Source organism: Patagioenas fasciata, chromosome 3, assembly GCF_037038585.1.
Source record: "Patagioenas fasciata isolate bPatFas1 chromosome 3, bPatFas1.hap1, whole genome shotgun sequence".
Lineage (NCBI taxonomy): Eukaryota > Metazoa > Chordata > Aves > Columbiformes > Columbidae > Patagioenas > Patagioenas fasciata.
In genome coordinates this window covers 43,857,125-43,876,939 of record NC_092522.1, presented here as the reverse complement: position 1 = coordinate 43,876,939, position 19,815 = coordinate 43,857,125, and the positions used below count along the sequence as shown (strand labels likewise).

The following is a 19,815-nucleotide window of genomic DNA, read 5'->3' as shown; positions in this document are numbered from 1 at the left end:
ACATGAAACAACCCTGATAAGTAATAAACTTTTTAGATTCTGGTTCGTATGTTTATTTTTCATTAAATTTAGGGACGGTTGCAACTATGTTGTTGTGATTCAGTCAACATTTATTTCTATCTGGTTTTCATATACAAAGGCATTGGGGTGCCAGAAAATAAACTGTTAACGGAGAATTAACTTCTTTGGCACGCTTTCATACTTATCTTCCAAATTAAAGAAAATGAAATGGGCAGAAGCACAGTGTAGATTACCTCCTTTTTGTCAAAAATGGTGGGAATTTGAAAATTAATAATAAAAAAGGGAACAGATGCAGTAACATGCCAGAGGGAGATTAATGTGGAGAGTAAAATCTGTGAGCAACAAAACTGAAGCAAACTGAATCAGTGGGAGGTGGTTGTACAATCAAAATCAGGATAAAAGAGAAATTACAAACAACCCTGCACTTGTCAAAGTAGTAGTAATGAAATCCTGACTCTGCCAGCAGCGAGAACCTGTGTTAGCACTTTGGGGTAAGGCCGGGAGCCGGGTGCCAGGTAGGAGGGCAGCGCGAGGCTGCTGGGCGGCAGCCATGGCGTGTGGAACAGATGGCGGGGAAAGCTGGCCGGGGAGGGGCTCCTTCGCAGAGCTAATCAGACAGTAACGGATGGGGCAGCTGGGAGGACTGACCACGGAGAGGCGAGCGGCGGGGTAGCCGCAGCCTCACACGATGTGTGCAGTGGTGTGCCCGTCGGTCGGACGGACGGAGAGAAGACCTTGCCACGTCTTCTCTGTGCGGCGACCTGGCCCTGGGCTGGGGCAGAACAGGGAGGGCAGGCGGGGCTGCCAGCACCTCCTGCCAGGTGTGCCATGCCCCTCGCCACCTCAAAAATATGTGTCTTTGCTCTCGGTCCCGTCGCCCGATAAGGGTGCGTGTTTTCATATTGTATTATAGCGGCATATTGAACACAGAATCTGGCGACTGACAGAAATACAAAAAAAAGCACGTGGGTCCGAGGACTGACCCAGCAGAGCGATGACAAAACTTTGCTCCTGTTGAAAGAGGGGAGAGCTGTAGGTCGGCACCTTCCCACAGGGTTGGGCCTCTCCGATAAATGAAACCAGTTTTCTGATGTTTTATTTTTGCGCAGAGGAGGCACTTCCCTCTTCGTAAATGAGAGCTTGTGAGGAATGAATGGAGGTCGAGCCTTCTGATCTTGAGTCACATGAATAATTTTACTCATGTGAGAAGTAAAGATCAATAGGATTTCTTGTGCAAGTAAGAGGTAGTCATGTGCAAGCGGATTATGAGGTCATGCCCTGTGTTGATGACTGTCAGCTTGAAAGAGAAATGAAAACAATTTTATCAAGGAAAGGGGAAAATAAAATTCTGAGGCATAGCAAGGGAGGCCTGACCTACTACTGCCCAGTTTAGTTTTATCGGGATATGATACTTTTTCAGACAATTTCAACAAAGAAATCTATGTCTCCTGCATCTGCTTTTTGAACTTGTGTATCTCTCATCTGCAGAAGGTTTATAGCTTGGCTCAATTATTCATTTTGAGTGGGGAGAGGAAACATTACAGGGATTTGAAATAGGTGGTATAACATAGCCATATGCTATTTATGCAGCAGTTTCTGCAATAAATCTAATTTGGTGCTGTCAAAAAAGATTAGACTTATTTAGTATAGCAGCACATTAGTAAATGATTGTGGTAGCTTTGAAAGTTGTCATTCACTCTGCTTTACTTGCAATAGAATCTTGCGAAGCTTTTTTTCCCCTTCCCTTTCCCCCGAGCAACACTGTGAAAATGTCTCAGTTCTTTGTCCTGCAGCTGTAGAAACTGCAAATATTTCCACAACCAGGAATAAGGTCCTGCTTTGAAGTAGTTGAAGAAAGGGATGGAAGAAAGAATAACCTCTATTGTTAGCAATTATATGAATATATAGGCTAAAAATCAAAGTGTGGGGGGGATAAATTTCTCCCTTGCCCACAGGTTTTCATAGTGCAGCTGAAATTGTTTATTTGATTATATAGCATGTAGATAAATTAGCTACTCTGCGTTATTATAGAAGGTAAAATATTTTACCTGCCATGATAAGACCATATGCTGCTTTACGAAGACTGATACTGAATGATTTGAAATAAATCGGCTCTGTTGTCTTCTGGCAGTGCCTTGTAGAAATTTTGAAGATGATAATACTTTGTGTCAGGGTACTATACAATTGTTTAAATATCTTCCTATATAATCATTGAAACATATTTAAGATGATTGTACAAACATATGAAAGCCATTGATGAAGTTTAAAAGGGAAAGAAAGAATAGAAGTGGAGTAAAGAATAAATCCGAAGTCATGTTAATTTTGAATATTGGAAGTCTTTTTATAAATCATCTTTTTTCATTTTTAAAGAGTTTAAACATGGTTGGCAATTCAATTTATTGTCCTACAATACAAACTTCTCAAGGAAAAAGCAATAATACATTTTCAGATCTTATTCTTAGTTTCATCTAAATTTTTTTCCATGACATTTTAACTACAACTGGTCACATCAAATTTCTCCAATGATTTCATTTTTTATACATTGCATCAGGTTGTTGAGGCAGCCAAATAGTTACTGCATGTAGAGTGTGGTTCAGGAGTAGTGACAATGCTTAAAATGCTTTGGAGAGAGCAGTGAATTCAGATGAAACACAGAAAAGACAAACTGCTGTCGAAAACAAACATCTTTATAAGGTCTTTGTTTTGAGCAGTTATTATTCAGCACTAACAGTAATAAGTTTATCCATGTGTATCAAATATTTACTTTGATCTCATTCAAATTAGATTTTCTATTTGTGTGACGAATGACAAGAAGATAATGATTTCTTATTTTGAACCATAAAAATCTTTCAGACGCATGTATTCAAGGCTGCTGGATTTTTTGCTGAATTTGCTATTGGAAAAATGGTTCTGAATTTGTCTTTATTTTTTACTTTTTCCAGGGCTTTTCTCTCAAGTGTATCTGAAAGCTTGTTTTACAATAAGTAACATTTCTATCAGCACTTGGTATTTGTGAACTGAAACAGTTTTAAAAGCCACATTGTGCTTTCAAAAGTGTATTCAAAGTTGTTCATTTTGTGCATTCATGGTGATTGTTGGTTTGTCTTGTTTTTTTTTTTTTTCCTTCTATGAAATTTCCTCCTGAAATTCTTGCCTAGAAAAAAAAAAATTTCAACAGAGAACCCAAAGTGTCCTCAACTGTGGACTTTATCAAACTTGACGCTGAAGAGCATCCGCCTGTATGTTGCCATCTCTGGATAAGGCAGCTGGTGAATGGAGGGAGGGAGGAAAATCAGCTGAGCCCAGCAGCTCTGGCTGCTCTCCTCAGCCCTTTGCTCTATGCCCTTGTGCCGGTGCTTGGTCAGAGGGAAGGTGTGAGTCGGGAGATGCCCGTCTCAAGCAGGCAGATAAGCACAGCCGCTGTTGTCGTCGACTTGAGAGGGCTGACCTCCTTCCCCTGCCTGCGCTGGTAGCAGGGAAGGCTTAATAGCATTAGCATGCTGCTCTTGGGTGCCCCTGCGGTCCTGGGGGTTTGAGTATCAAACTACATTTTTGTAGAAATAGGAGCAACTCTTCTTGATTAGCTTCTCCTTGTTGTTCACTTGCCTTCTACAGGGCTGGAATCAAACTGGGGAATAGAAGTTTCTTTGTAGTTAGGTCAGACACTACTGCATATTCTTTTTGTTCCAGAGTTCCTCTTCTATTTCCAGTGCTTTTGTTCACCTGCAGGTAGTTTCCTATGGAAGAATGTCATAGCATCAAAAAACATTCCCTTGCTATTCCAGTGACTAATCCCCATATAAGTGATGGAGCTGTTTTAAGCTATTATTCAGCTAAACTTGTGAAGTATTTGTCAATGCAATTTTTATTAGTCAAACTCAGACCAAACATAAGTGTAACTGCATTTCTGCTAATGAGATTGGATTACCTCCTGGATTTGCTCCCAGAAAGCTTTACTTAAAATTCATTTTTAGTAAAAGGGTAATAAAATGGGTGATTCGTTATAATTGCATACAAAACTTAAAATATGTATTTTATTTTTTGGTACTGTATTTAATCTTGGTGAAAGATTGTTTTTATTTTTTTAAAGGCTACCCAAGGTATGCAGTGAAATTGAAAGGACAGAGACTGTCGAGGAGGTTAGTTAATAATTCAGGAGCTTGTGGTTATCAGAATGTGTTCCTGAAAAGAAATATGGGTACAGGAACTGCTAAAAATAATGTAGCCTGTTGACAATATGAATTTAGTCTCAGCCCTGACAAAGAATCTTTACGATTTGTCTCAACATGGAAGACAATATTTTTACAAAGAGTTGCATATGTGTGTTTTACAAGGCTTGAAAACAGGAAAAATATTCAGGATATCTTTTCCCTTAAACGGTGTTGCATTTGAAACATCAGTAGCTAAGTTTAAAAAACAAAAGCAAAAAAACAACACACCAAAAAACCCACAACAAACAAACAAACACCAAAAAAACCCTGCAGATGAAATAATTTGCAGCAAATGCTGTTGGCCTCTTTAAGGTTTTACTGTAAACTTAGTCATTCAGCTGTTCCCATATTTCTCTTTCTGTTTTTAGTCAATATCTTTGTTACATGGGGTTAAAATGAGAGTCAAAAGCTTTCATTTATTACTGTATTTGTAATATTTTTATTAGCCTTTTCCACTTCTTTGTATAGCTCTGCAAGTCTTTCTCAGATCCTACTAGTCTTTGCAGGAAGGTATAGATATACGTATATGAAGAAAAACACGAGAGTTGCTGGAGTTAGAAAATTATGATCAAAATCTATTATTTTGCTTCTGTATTATTTCTCCTATACCCCAAACTGATCTTCACAAATACAGGACTGTAAAGAACTTCATCTTTTGCTGGTTAGCAGAAGTGGATTTAAATCCACACCGACAGTTCATTTGACAATGACCTTGAGGGGCTTTGCTTCTTGAAGAAGAAAGCAGAAGCTTGCGGTAAACAAAGTTCACTTCTGACAGATGGATTGAATGACAGAAAGGTTGCGAGTGCCAGAATAGCCCTGGCAGAGGAGGAAATGTTCAGTGGAATCCAACAGGAGAGGAGGTGTGAACAGGTGCAGGGTTGCTGACGGAAGGGGAACCAGATGGAAGGAGCCAGAGCCAGTTTATTTAAAGGAAAAGGCAGAAAACACTGAAAGGCTGTGCGATCAGTGGCTAAAAGTGTGCATGGAAGAAGGTAAAAATTCACAAAGCAAAACTGCACAGTGGGATATCTAGCACTTAACATAATGGTAGTAATTTGTGAGTTTCGTTTTAAAGTTGCTGTTGAAATACCTTTCTCCCTTTCTCTTGATAGCATAAGGAAGAGAGATTTATAACCTCAAAAAAAAAAAAAGGCAAAACACTAAACCCCTCAACTGTTCTACTGCCTGTCCATTATGTCTAATACTAATGTGCAGACAGTTACAATCAGGATAATACAAAAATTATGCCATGGTTGACCAAACCAATAGAAGACATATAAGGCTGGATTTTTATTTTCTAACTCACCTGTTCATATCTACCTACTGTGATATGTGGATAGATAAACATGTATTTTATTGTGGTGTTTCTGTAATATCTAAGCAAATCAACAACAGTCAAGTACAAGGTAATGTTAGCACATTATCATATATTTCTTGCTTTTGGTCACGAGTTTGTCAGTTTGCTGAAATATGTGATGTCTTGCTGTAGAGTGGGGGGAAAAGTCTAGCTTACTTCTAGATCAAATTCCCTCAAAATCAAATACTGTCTTTCAAATTGTCATTCTAAAGAATGCTTTCTTCTGTCAAATTGTTCTGCTTCTTCCCAAGCTCTTCATGTGAGGCTGGCTCACTTGGAGGCAGAGAAAAGTGTTCTCCACTTCTCAACTTCAGCAATAGCTGGGGAGAGTGAACAGCTTCATAATACCAGGCCTATGGTGGCGTCACTGCAGGTTGTGTGTCCAAACCTGATGCCTATGAAAATTGTGGGTGGCTGTTCAGCAGTCGTTCATAGTGCAGCTGTGATCTACTGGATCATGTAGCTGTGCTGATCTGATCCAAATCAGTTGTGAGCACACAGTCACTTTCCTTTTGAATTAGCTAAAGCATGCAATGCAGCATTTATGCTGACTTTATGCCAGCTGCAGCAGGACAGCTGATACCTGATTCAGCATAAAGCTTGCTGGTACAAAGTTAACGTACCAAAAACATTGAGGTTTTTGAGTAAATTTAAATTGGCAGAGTGAGTTCATAGCAGATCAGGTATCTGCATCATTTTTTCATTCAGTAGTGGGAGCCTGGTGGTTGGATTTACTGTATTAGCAAGCTGATCCTTGGAGTACAGAGTTAAAATTGTTTGAAGCTGGTCTAAGTCTATGCTGCTGCTGAAAAGGCAAATCCCTCAAGTGGACGTATGTGGCTCTATCTGACCACATATTGCCAGGCCCTTGCTTGTGTTGGCACTGAAAGACAGGCACCCATATGATCAGGTGGCCCAGGGAGTTAATCAGTTAGAAAAAAGAATCATTTGCTCTTGTAGAATAAGTTGCGTGAGTGCTAACTATATGAGGTTGAAAAGAGGAACTGCACTTAATACTGACCATGTTGCCTTAAACTGGCTTAAATCTGTCCTGAAGCTGTATCAGAAGAGGCTGCTGATGCCAAATTTGAGAATCACCATAAGTAAAACAAGTTAGTCCTTTATTTTAAATACAGTGAAAATAATTCAAATAACTTTGTGTATACAGAGTAAGTTCCTGTAAAAATCTTCTTTTGTAAGCAAACATTTCAACATTCAGCCATTTGTAGAAGTGGCTTGTGGAACATAGAATATTCTAGAGAATGGGGCACTGTACTGTGAACTGCTTAGGACTACATACTAAGACTTTACAAAAACTTACTTCTTTTCCTGTTGCATCTTCCCATGCAACTTGTGTTCTGTACTTAATTGTCTGTTTCTATAAAGATTTACCAGCCAAATAGTTCACAACGTGATGGTAATAACCACTGTAGGATGGGTGTTTATTTACAAGGTTGTATCTTGCTGGCAAGGCTAACAGATGTGCCAGAAAAATTAGATTTTTGGTTCTAAGTCAGTATGTTTGACCAAATATGAGATGTTAGTTACTGTTACAGACACTTTTTTTCCTTTTCTAACAATGGACTAAAGGGCAGATAATAATATTTAGCTGTGACTTGATATACAGAGAAATATCCAGATTGAAAAGTAGTTATTGTCTACGTTGAGGAACTCATAGTTTTCTGTATATATCTTTTGAAGGCATAACACCAAAAGAATAAAATCTTGTTATAGGCTAAGTGTTTGCAAATTCTTTCTTTTATGCTGAATTTAAAATAAGAAATCCAATCCTTTTATTTTGTTAATAGATTTAGCAGATAGAAGTAGAGATGGGATATACCACCCGTTATGTGTATACTCATTAACCAGATCCAAGCTTCTTCATATCATGTAACTTTCATAGGAGTAATGTTCCATGTCTCTCAGGTCCTGTGGCCTTGCAACTCTTAATCTTTCTCATGACCATCAGTTTCTCCAGCTAGTTTTCAAGTACAGCAAGTACTCAAAAATAGAGTAGGAATAATTTCCTGAACAGTCATTAATGTGAATTATCTTCTGGTGCCTCAGGTAGGGTGTAATGGGCAAAATGAACGTTTTAGACTTAGCATTTTATTGTTTCTGTAGATCTCCCAGTAGTACATAAAGTGCAAATCTATATATACAAGTTATCAGGTGGTTCCAATCATGTAGCTGCATTCTAAATAGAGAAAGCAGTAAAAAAATTTCAGTGGAATCAAGAAAGTTATATGCACTAATTTCTGTTCCAGTAAAATTGAAATTCTCAGAGAAAACCAGAATGTAGTGTAACAAGTCAACATTGTTTGGATTCTGAAAGTGGGGATACAGTTGGGTGATTATTTGCATTGTGGGGAAATAGTTTTAAGCTAATTTGCCAAGTAATTGTAGTTAGTCTCTTAATAAAATTAGAAATCTGGACAGAGCTCAGTCTTTTTGTGTATTCTCCCCTGAAAGCATTTGTTGTATTTTGAGGTGTTTTTTGTAAAGTAGTTGTAATCTGGCAGAGCTGTCTTTTCCAGTCTTTTATCTCAGGTGGGGTAGTAAAAAGTTTTGGTTGGTTGGTTCACTAACATACTTCAAAGGTATTTCTACTGTAAAGTTATTTCTGTAGCATCTTCTGGCCTTCCAGATCCTTATTTAAAGAGCTGAATCAATTTGAATGCTTCATTTTTTTACCACTTTTAAACCCTAGACCTTTACATGACTTTAATTGCTTGTAGTAGATTCAGCTTCACGTGGTTATGAGAAGAAAACTCTGAAATGTCATTATTTTAGGAATCTTTCTGGATCGTGCAACTAGTGTTGCACCTTACACTATAAAAACAAAAATTCAGGTTTGTTTTGGTTTGGGGATTTTTTTTAGCCTCAGTTCTCACAAAGAAGACCACACGCATCCTTAACAATGACACGGTTCTCCGATTCTACCGATTGAATTATTATAATAATTAGGTGTCTTCAAAATTTGACCAAACAAATGTAGACTGTGCTGAAGCTCACCAAACACAGTGTGCTGGCTGGGGCAGTTTCCAGAAACTTGAGCTTTCTGCTGAGAAGACCTGGCAGTCAGCTCCAGAATTAGCATCTTCTCAGCTCCCAAAAACAGACAGAAAGGGCAACTCAGTGGGTAATTCCTATGATGGTATAAAAGAAGGGCAATTTTTCAGCTCCTTGGAGAGGTTTAAAGAAACTACCTGATCAGGATGCTTTTAAATGTTCAGTTATTTCAACATAATTCTTGCACAAGCATACATGTGTGCAATTTTTTTTTTTTGACGTTCATTTTGTGCCTCTCCTTCTACCCTGCAAAAGCACCCAGAGCTGTAAAACCCAGACAGTCCAAACTTGCTGTGGTGTATTTACACATGCACTGAAATCTACAGTGTTTTATAAACTGTCCAGCTGTGTCCTCAGTCATAGCAACCCTACATATTAACAAGGACCTATTAGATGAAAATACATATGTCTTTCAAAGGAAGATAACCTGAACGATGAATGCTAAGCAAAAAGTTTCTAGAAGCCTGACTTATCTTATGCTTCCCCTTACAGAATAGGGTATTGCGATGTTTTGTTTCAGCTTTTTTTGCATGTTGCTGTGGGTATTTTTTTTTTTCTCCTGTGGCCTGAGAGAAGAGGAAGAATATACTGATTTCCCATTCATCCCTTGACACTTGTAGTTGAAATAATAATGTAAAATAACCTGTGAGAAGGTGGTTCATAAAGCTGTTAGTAATGGACAGTCCACTAGACCTGTATTGTGGAAGAATTGCAAAGTTGACTGCATAAAGCCTTGCTGGGCCTTTGTACCCAAAGCTCTTGGCTAAAATCCTTAGAGTTCCTAATATGCATAGGCTTTCAAGTCCCATTTTTGAAAGTGGTGTAATTGACTTGAGTGCTTGCGGGCCAGATTTGGTTAAAGATACTGGCAATTAAGTGGTTCTCAAAACTGTTTTTCCATTTAGCATATAGAAGCTTGTGCTACACATTTATTTTCAAAAGTGCTTGGAGAGAAAGCCCATTTCCTTTGGCAGCGCTGTGGGAGCCCTCAGCTGGGTGCTTTCCCTCTCCTGACAGCATTTGTTGCGCAGTAGTTCACAGTGCTGGCCCACTTGGCTACCTGTTGTCTGGGAAGAGGTCTGGCTGTGCTCAGCCACTCAGGCAGGAGGCAAAAGCATCAGTGTTGGACTCTGCTGGTCCTCTTGCTGCCCCAGTGTGGGTGGTGGTGCTGAGTTCCAGGACCAGTTGTTATTTAGACCAACAGTCTTGTTAGTTCAGATACCTCAAACATTTGGAGCACTAAATGGCCTTAGTAATTGAAGTCCGGTTTAAAGTAAGTGTATATGAAAGCCTAAAATATTTTATAATTACATTTTTAACGACAGCTAATAAGAAATGAAGATGTCAAAAATAAGATCAGGATAACTTCTTGCTTGCTACTGAACTGAGATAATTGCCAGAGTATTTTAATTTGTTCAATTAAGTTCGTAGTCCTTGCTAATGGATCCATTAGCTTTTTACAAAATGCCACATGTTGATCTCATGGAAAAATCAAATAGTCAATATAGGAAGCATGGCTGTTTCACATCATAGTTGCTTAGTCAAAAGTCTTACTGGCAGCCTTCAGTCAGAGGCCTAATTCTACAGTAAGACTCATCCTGTGTTTTTTTCATTTTGTATTTTTACTCTTAGCAGAGCAAAAAGAATTGCAGAAATACTGTTGAACTGCATTGTGAAATTCAAAATTTTATTAAAATTGTGGGTTTTTTACAGTCAAAAATCAATAAGCTATTATTTATGTCAAATATGACTTTGACATTGCTAGTCATTACATCCTTCCTTTTTCTTTACTGTGAAGCCATTTGGCAGAGATCAGTCTTCTATTGAAAATGAATCTGTGATCCAGTCTTTGTTAGTGGTGAGAAGTGTTTTTTGGGGGGTTGTGGGTTTTTTTGTCTTTTTTTTTAAATTTTGTTGTGGTTTGTTTTGATTTTGTTCTTTTTGTTTGTTTGTTGGTTGGTTTGTTAAGGCTTTTTGTTAATTTTTGTTTGGCTGTTTTTTTTATTTTGAGTTAAATTTGATGGCTCAAATTCAGCCAGCATACTTTTATATCCTGCTTGAGGTCAATGTCAATTTTTCACTTCGTTTTCAGCAAGGACTTTTTTAAGGTTTGCAAGTGATAGCAATTTTGTTCTTCTTCCTGTGCTATAACCTACAGTTTACTGTGCCTTTTGTTTTGTCAAGAATATTTAGAAAGCATTGCTTTCAGTCACTGCAAACCAATATCCAATTCATGGAGATATGAAAATAAGTTAAATAGTAGGCTGCTCTAAGGCTCAAAAAAAAAGGGTGTTTAGAACTAAAATCATGATGGAAAGCATGCACTTCAGAACAGAGTTCAAGTAGAAAGCAGTAACATGAGAGGAAAGAGTCTCAAGTTGCGCTACAGGAGGTTTAGATTGAATATTAGGAAAAAAAATATTCACAGAAAGGTTTGTGAGGCATTGGAACAGGCTGCCCAGGGAACTGGTGGAGTCATCATCCCTGGAGGTGTTGAAAATAAGTATAGATGGGGATCTTAGGGACATGGTTTAGAGGTGGACTTGACAGTGTTAGGTTAACAGTTGGCCCCAATGATCTTATAGGTCTTTTCAACCAAAATTATTCTTATGAGATCTTGAGCTTGCTTCCATGTGAATGAGTCTTTGGTTGCTTCTGACTTTACAGCACAAAAATGAAAAGTCACCATGAGTTCAATGCTTCTGTTTAGCAAAACTGACATTTAGCAAAATGCTATTACCAAATCCAGAGTTATTGTCAGAGAGGCATTTATGTAGTGTTTTACAATGGATGCTATGTGAAACAACTCTAATTTTTGCTACTGTCTCCAGTTTTGATTCAGTGTTTGCATTCTGGTAGAGAACAGGTGTCTGCACTTGAACCATTCTGTCCCCTTGTTTTGATACCTATAGATGATTCTTTAAAAAGTTCTGGTATAATTAATCTTTAGCTGTCATTTCTGTCTCACCTGTGCGTCAAAATTAGGCTCTTATTGGTTTGCTTTGCATTGTCTCTCTGCCTTCCTTTAGTCAAGAAATTCTGAAGTTTTTGTAGGAGGAAACTTCTGATCTCTTCACACTAATGCTGGAGGGCTACAACTGTTTCCTTCTGTCTACAGTCCAGAGCTTTTCCTTTTCTTAAATCTAGCTCCCCTTCTTTCACAATTCAGAGTAATTGCAAATAAGCAGTTATTCTCAAAACTTTTGAAACTCCTGCAGTATTTTCTGGTTGTAGCAAGAATGTTACCAATAGTTCCTGAAATCCCTTGGACGTGTTATATCCATAGTTTGGTGGTGTTTGGGTTTTTGTTTGTGGAGGTTTTTTTGGTTTTATTTTTGGAGTTTTTTTGTATTTTTTTCCCCTCTTTATATATGTAAAATGTGTTACGGAAATTTTCTGCATGAGGGCAGAGAGATAGAACTTAGAGCAAGGAAGGTGTCAACTCAAGGTGTGGGTGAAAGACCTGCCACTCAGTTTAGACAACTTTGGCTCCAGGAAGCATTTTTGTTCCTTGGCATCTCTAGGCACCTATGATATTGCTTTATGTGGCACTGGATATGTCTCAATCCCAAAATTTCTAGGTGATAAGACTGAGATGAGTCAGCTAACCTTCTATGTAAGGCTTACCTGTGTTTTCCTAGTTTAGTAGTTGAGCTTTTATCCACTGTATGAACTTATTCATTTCACCCACCCCATATATGCTTTAACCACAGGGAGCTCACCATGTATCCATGGTGTTTGAGCTTTTGTTTGCTCTGTACAGTAAGTCGCACAGGTAAGTGGCTTTTTTGGATGTGTCACCTTAGCAAGAGAATGTTCCTGGTGGCAGTAGATTCTCCATTTATTTTGAACTTGCTGCTTAGCACCCACCTGTGCACAGCCATCTCACATGAGACACCGTTATATAAAATACTGTGCTACTGCCTCTTCCTTTAGCTGAAAGCATCTGGGGGATGTGGTAGGTGCTGGAGCATTTTTTTGAGCACTCCAGTGCTCAAAACAACTGTCTGAAGGTAAAAATATGTTTGGGAGGGGGGAAGAGATTTAACTAGACTGATTCCCAGCAAATATGGAGAGATTTTTTCATAGTAATGCTTTCTGTATTTGGAGCTTACTTTCTGGAGTGATGCTTGCATCGCTCCTTAGGATAGCCCCAGTATGGTTACAAAGTGATTCTGAGAATAATGTGATAAAGTGCAGTTCAATGTATGAAATTTTCTTGAAAAACATGCTTTGTTTTCTTAACACTGTAATATTCTTGCTATCTAAATGTGTTCTCTGTGTCAAACAATTTTCTTTCTTACCTCTGAAAAAACTGCCTGTGATTTCAAAGGGAGTTTTGCCTAAGGTAGGGCTTGGGAACATCAGGACCAGGAATTACTGTAATGTGACCCACCATTTGTATTGCTTTGGGGTAAATTTAAGAGAGAAGATTTAACATTGTGTGTGTCATGCTGAGATATTGCAATATCTCGGATGGATTATTAGGCACCAATCCAAAGGTTAAGTGCAGCAACCACATGAGATGTGGCTTTATCCTTACATGATCTGTGCCCGTGTTCTGCTTTGTAGTCCCCTGAAATAGGTGTTATCCCTAGAATAAAATAACACATTTATAAGACTTATTGAAACCTATCCCAGGCTATTAAATGTAGTTTCAGCAGAAAAGTGTATGCATATATGTAATTTGAAATCTAGGAATCAATCCTTGTGTGTGTGAACTCACTGAAATTTTGAATCTGGACTCTAGTAAGCATTAGATAAATATTCACGACCTTTGGGAGAGTCTGTATATGAATTTGCAGTTTAGAACCTTTTCTAATTTATATGCATATCTCTTTTTTGGGGTTTTTATTTTCCATGCTGTTTTTGCTTGGCTTGCATTAAATAAAATGCTTCAATGGAGTGTGGTAGTCTAGCATTTGTTTTGCCTCAGGAGTTGATTGCCCCATCTTGCATATCTGGTCAAGTAAATTGCTCTCTTGCCTGCGTACCTCTATGGCAGTGCTGAGCTCCAGACCTTCCCATCCAACCCCCCAGTGAGCAGAACCACACAGGGCTGGGCCTGTGTAGTGCTAACAGGCTCCTCTATTGTAACGGATGCATTCATCTCCCATTTACGTAAATTAATAGTTTAAACTTGTTTGGTTGCTTAAGAAAACCCATTAAGCTTTCAGAGTAGTTGTGTTCTGAGCACTGTGAAGATCGCTCGCATTGACTTATCTCCTGCTGGTTCACTGGGAACCAGTTCATCTCGGGGTCAGGTCCCTAGGCTTCCTTGCAGAATTAAATAAATAGCATTTAAAACAAAATGCAAATACTCTGTTTCGTGCAAAGTGGATGTCGGGGAGCTTCCTTATGAAAAAGAAGTCGTGTTTAATTTTTTTTATTTTTGTCTGAAAGGCTGTGTTTTGCTCAGGAAATCAATCATTTTTTTTTTTAGCCATTTTCTAGTACTCACTGGAGAATGTTTGACATTGTTAGAGGAAGGTCAGTTTCTATAACCTGAAGTGGGAGGGGAATGTTTAATGTGAAAAGCTTGGCTAGATTTTTTTGGTGGTGGTGGTTGTTATGAATTCGAATGCTCTGCTCTGCCTTTTTAATTTATCATCTTCCAAATACGATTTTTATTTTTCTTTCTTTCCTGTGGGTTTTATTTATAGATTGGAGAAAGAGAGCATTCAGCACAGGATTAGCAACGAAGCAAAGGCCCGAGCCCTTCAGGCCCAGCAAAGAGAGCAGGAGCTGACACAGAAGATGCAGCAAATGGAGGCCCAGCATGAGAAAACTGGTAGGTGGTAGGGAAAGATTAGAGCCTGGGCACTCACTCACAAGCCAGGCCCACGCCTTACTGTGAAATGACATCAGGAACACCTGTAACCTTTGGCTGGCCGAAGGGAGCAGATGCTAACTACACCGGAGATTCCGAATTACATATTAGTTAGCGTTTAAAAGAGAAAATGGAAAGTATTGCCCACTGTCTGTTGATTTCAGAGTGCTGCTCTCACATCTGTTGCACCATCTGGATTATGAGTTTATTTACCTGTGTTCAAGAAACGTAAAGCTGAGAGAGACCACAACAAAGTAGAAAAACAAAGGGCTTGTTTTTGGCTGGATTTTCAGGCACACATGTTATATAAAGAAAATAGCATCAGAAGCTCTGCGGGAAATGCTCTGAGCTTACAGTTAAAGTCTCCTGAATAGCATTGAACAGTTCCCACAGTACACACATTATAGCTACTCTAAAAGCTTAATGAGTTTGCTTCGGCATCCAAACTGGAGAAAAGCTTTAGCCATTAATCGGTTCTTAATTCACTGTCGCAGCTGGATGTAATTCACTGGCTCCAAATTGATATGTTCCTTTATTTAATCTTTGCAGCCTCAAACATTTTTTGCATTACCATGTCCCCCCCACCCTCAGTCTAGAAGAAGGATGTTTAATCCCTTGCATACTTCAGGTTCTCATAATAGGAGACTTCATTGCATTGACTGAGCTGATCAATAACTTCTAACCATTAATCTGGAAGTAACATGGGTTTTCCAAACAAACCAAAAGAGCCTTTTGTTATTGTGAAGCATTACACCAACATTAATATAGGTGCATATTATAAACAAAGAATTTTTGAGACAAAAATCTCTAAATCCTTAGCATGGAAAGGAGGAGCTTCAGATCTTACAGGACATGGTATATTAATATACTTAAATAACATAGCATTTTTACGTACCTGTCCTGTAATACCTTTAGAAAAATGATGTAATATTAGTTAGTCCTAAGCAATGTCAGATAATACCTGAGGTAGCAGACACATTTGCATCTGCCATCTGATCTTCTGCCTTTTTTGCAGCATTATAACAATACTAGAGGACCTTTCCGTGTGTTCAGGGAATGCAAGCATCTACATTATGGCTGCTGTCTACACACTAGGAAAATAAAAGAAGCTCTCAGAATCATTTTTCCCTACTCTAGCCAGCACATCTGCATATGACCAAGCATAATTTTGCACAAGAGATGTCATTTACCCTCCTGGTGCATAAACTGTCCCAGTATACAAAAATGAAACAACATTACGGCTGAGTTTGTTTTTATAGATCTCTAGTAGGATTAGAAGGAGTCGAAAATGATGCTCATTTTTTGTGTACATAAAGAAACCCTTGTGTATTATGACCCTGCACACATACAAAGCATTTGAGTAAGTGTTATCTCTTTTTCTGATTTTTAAAAGCAGAAATCAAGAAACATTGTTTTGCAGTAGCTTCCTTTTGAAAGAATAAAGATGCTTGATTTCTAGGTTGTGAGTTTTGGTGCAGCTCAAACTGGTAATAACTGAAAATTAATTTATAAAACGATTTCAATGCAGCTGTCACTGGAAAATAAGTCTATATCTTATCATTAAAGTAAAAATCTATATATTAATCATAGTAAGTGCAAGACCCAGTAAATAAAATAACTATTTTTTGAAGAAGAGAATGAAATGAGTCTACAGTGTGAGTGTTTGGGTTGCCAGTGAAGGCTCTGCACCAGTTGAGCAAGCAAAAGGCTGCTGAGGCATGGCTTGCCAATTTTATTTCTCCCGAAATGTCAATGAACTTGCAGCTAAAAAGCAAACCCCCCAGATTAGATATGTAGTTGTTAACGGTGATTCTTCTCATACAAGACCTGATTCAGTGGCAACGTCTCTTGAACAATTTAGATTACTTTATTCTGACATAGAGCCTTTATTTGGTGAATTATGAGGTCATAATTCCATATCCAAATAGCTGAAGTCATACCAAAACATACCAAAGTGAGAAGGATCTAGAGGACAGAAATTACGAATATATAAAATTATTTCTAAATTATCCGTAAATTTATGTTAATTGTAACGTAAATTTCTAATTTCATAATTTCTAGTAAATGAACTAGATTCATTGCTGACTTCCCAGAATACATTCATAGCAAAATTAAAGGAAGAATGTTGTCTGTTGGCAAGGAAGTTGGAACAAATGTCAGAAAAATACAGGTTAGTAATATTTTTCTTACTCTGTCCCTTCTATTATTAGAACATGCTTCCTTATTTTATTTTTTAATATTCATTGTTATTCATGTTGTCCCAGATATTACACATCATCTCAATGTAATGTATGCCACCTAAGAAATATGGATGAATTTTTATCCAGGGTAATTCTAATTGTCTGCTTTTCAAATTATGTTTCTGGCTATTACTTCAAATTTCTAAGACAATTCCAATGTAAAAATTGCGTACTATTTTCCTCCTGATCTTCATATTTTTAATATAAAGAGTGGAAAATTGTTAACAGAGCTACAACTCCAGTTTATCTGAAATTATATGAAAAATACTAAATATTTGAAGTTCTCAAAACTGTAATCTGTTGGTTTAATTATTTACTTAAAGCTCCATTCACAATATTACACACTGAATAATTATCTCTGAAATAATTGTTGTCAAAATTGCTTGTCATCGAAGCTCTCATTCTGCACCACTTGTTATGTGGTGCTCCCGTTAAAATCAGTAACAGGTCCAAATACAAAACCACTAAAAAATTCAGCAATAGAACAAAACCTGGAAGCAATAAGTGGTTTAGGTAAATACAAAAGTATGAAGGTATCTATTTAAAATTTTTATTGGACAGGAGTATCTTAAAAAAAAAATGTAGTTCTGTACCAGTAAATAACTTGATTTTACGTTTTTAGGTTTGAAAATAGTTGCTGTTGGAACTCTGCAAGGTTCATATTTAGAGGTGTGAACAAGAATTAATTGCTGAGTTGGCATTCTGCAACTTCTATGAATTCCATGCAAAGTGAATTTGATAATTAAGGGTAGGATTCATCTCCTATGACTTATGTGAAGTAAGGACAACACTAGCAAAGAAAAAATTGGTTTTCAAGATAGGATTCTTCTGCTGAGCGGATTTAATAATTGTGTTGAGGTAACATAGATGGCAACACTCACTCATGGAGAGAGCTCGTTTATCCCAGTACCCTGTTTCAAGGAATGGTCAAAATGGAATGACATAAGTAGATGATAAACATATATATATATATATATATATATATATATATATATATATATATATATATATATATATAAAATATATGATGCTTCCCACAGGTACTGCCTCCACTGCCCATCCTACTTTCCACTGAATATAAAGCGTTGACTAGCTGTTCAGTGGCTGAGATTGGGACATGAATTCCATCCAGAGTTTTGGGGCAAGAAGTGAGAAACTTGAGGAAGTGCAAGCAATCTTCTCTTGCAAATGTTGTGATAGGTGCTTGAGAGAGAAGCAAACACAATTTTTCTTCTGGAAAAGCAGAACTCCTCTACTAAAGTAATACAAAATCTAAGTAGATTCAAATCATATTATTATTCCAGCAATAAAAATTCACACAGACTTTGTTGCTAGAGCTCACAATCACAGACTAGTAACTGTAAAAGGATGAAGGAAAGACAGAAAACATACTGTGAAAACACATTATTCTCTGAAAATAAATACCAGAGATTGCCAAGTGTTTCTCCATCTAGCAGCATTAGCTGACTATGTCAAGAACCCAAAAAGAGGAAAGAGAGCCCCTTGGATCTCCAGAAAGGGGTATGTTTTATACAAAAAAAAAAAAAAAAATATGGAGGAATGTATGAAAGCAGTTCTGAGAAGTGGCCCTAAAATAGCCTGAGCTTGCTTTTCCTGGAGTGGGAGCTGCTGCAGTCAGTAACAGGAATGGAGAAATAAGTGAGAACAAAGAAAGCATATGAAAATGAGAACAGAAGGCTGGAACTGGAGACAGTGGAAAATGGTAAACTAATAGATGGCTTCAAAAAGTGATGTGATCAGGAGATCAGATGCAGAAAATTATTTTGGCAAACTTTTAAATGTGCGATCAGTCTGTCTTTCAGTAACATCTTTCCAAAAGCCAATCTTCATGCTCATTGTCACTGCGTATGGTGTAAAACCAGTTCTGGGACAGAATGCTGGAACTTGGTCTTCTGAAAAAAAATAATCTTTTTTGTAATACTTGATACCTTGGTTCTCATATACATTAATGAAAGCAGATCATGAAGCAGCATTGTGCACTATTTGCATGGAAAAGAAAACGTTCATTTTTTTTCCCCATGTTTTTTTGCCTTTATCATAAACTGAATTTTGAACCCAGATGTTTATTTTCTTGCTATACTTCTAGAATCTTTGTGCCTTAGTTGCAGTGGGGTTAAGAAATAACTGTACACTAGCAATACCATTATACAATTTGTAAAGCACTCCAGCGTTTTTAATAACAGCTGCAAAAGTAAGTTAACATAAAATTTTGATTTTTTGTTAAGAAGTAAAGTAATAAGAGGCATTTCAAATTTATCTGCGACAACTACATATTTGTACAATTTCAGTGGGACACCTCTGAATTTCACATACATTTTTATATTTAATACAGGTTTTCTGAGAAATCTAAACCTAAGTTTTCTTGTTTCTATGTAAGCTGGAACCATTTTCGTGAGCTAGCCCCGCTGGGTTAGAAAAGCTTCAGAAAGACAATGTCAGATGAATTACAAACCCCTTAAGCTGTGCAGAATGAAGATAGTGTCTGTGAAGGTTTTTGTATGCACAGGCATGTTTAAAAATATAGTCCTTTGTTGATTTCTTCTCTGTGATTTTGTTCTTTTTTTTTTTCTCTGATTGTCATGGTCTGAAATTTTAGGTTGTAGATTAATGCTTAACACTACCCACTGTGTATTTGTGATTTGCGTTTTGTAATTAAGGGGAACAATGGGAGTCCATTGGGTCTCGTTATATATAATGGTTGGTTTAATTTGTTTCACTTCTATCTTGTTAATTGTAAATTGATCATTAAGATTTGAATTCTAATCTGTCACCAGGGTTGTGAGTATTGAAGTTAGAGCAATGATCCTGGTTTTAATCACTGATGATGAGAAACAAATTTTATAATTTTGGTACATATTGCAGTTCATATATTTTAACACTGTATTTTATGATGTTATAAATATTGTTAAATGACTTTTAGAGTAGTTTTACTGTTTGGACTATAATGTATAAATTATATTACTGGTTTGGCAACAGTAGGCATCCAACTGTGTGAGTTTAATTGAAGTAAAGAACACACACCCGACTGAACTATTTTTCTGCATGTCTGGTTGACTGCAG

General features: G+C 37.4%; 1 protein-coding gene across 11 annotated transcripts in view; it reads left to right on the top strand.

The window, feature by feature from the left end:
- The window catches only part of SDCCAG8 (SHH signaling and ciliogenesis regulator SDCCAG8), a 111,233-nt gene that overhangs the window by 46,379 nt on the left and 45,039 nt on the right, over positions 1-19,815 (top strand). For 7 of the 11 annotated variants that reach the window (XR_011738297.1, XM_065833484.2, XM_065833483.2 and 4 more), the window contains 2 exons: positions 14,328-14,455; positions 16,556-16,664. The exons of 1 other annotated variant lie outside the window; for it this stretch is intronic. Coding sequence is in view for 8 of the 10 variants with exons in the window: in XM_065833484.2 (XP_065689556.2) it covers positions 14,328-14,455; positions 16,556-16,664 (237 nt within the window). In the remaining 2 variants the exon portion in view is untranslated. The remainder of the gene's footprint in view (positions 1-14,327; positions 14,456-16,555; positions 16,665-19,815) is intronic. 3 more of the 11 variants (XR_011738298.1, XM_071806216.1, XM_071806217.1) reach the window with 1 other exon arrangement.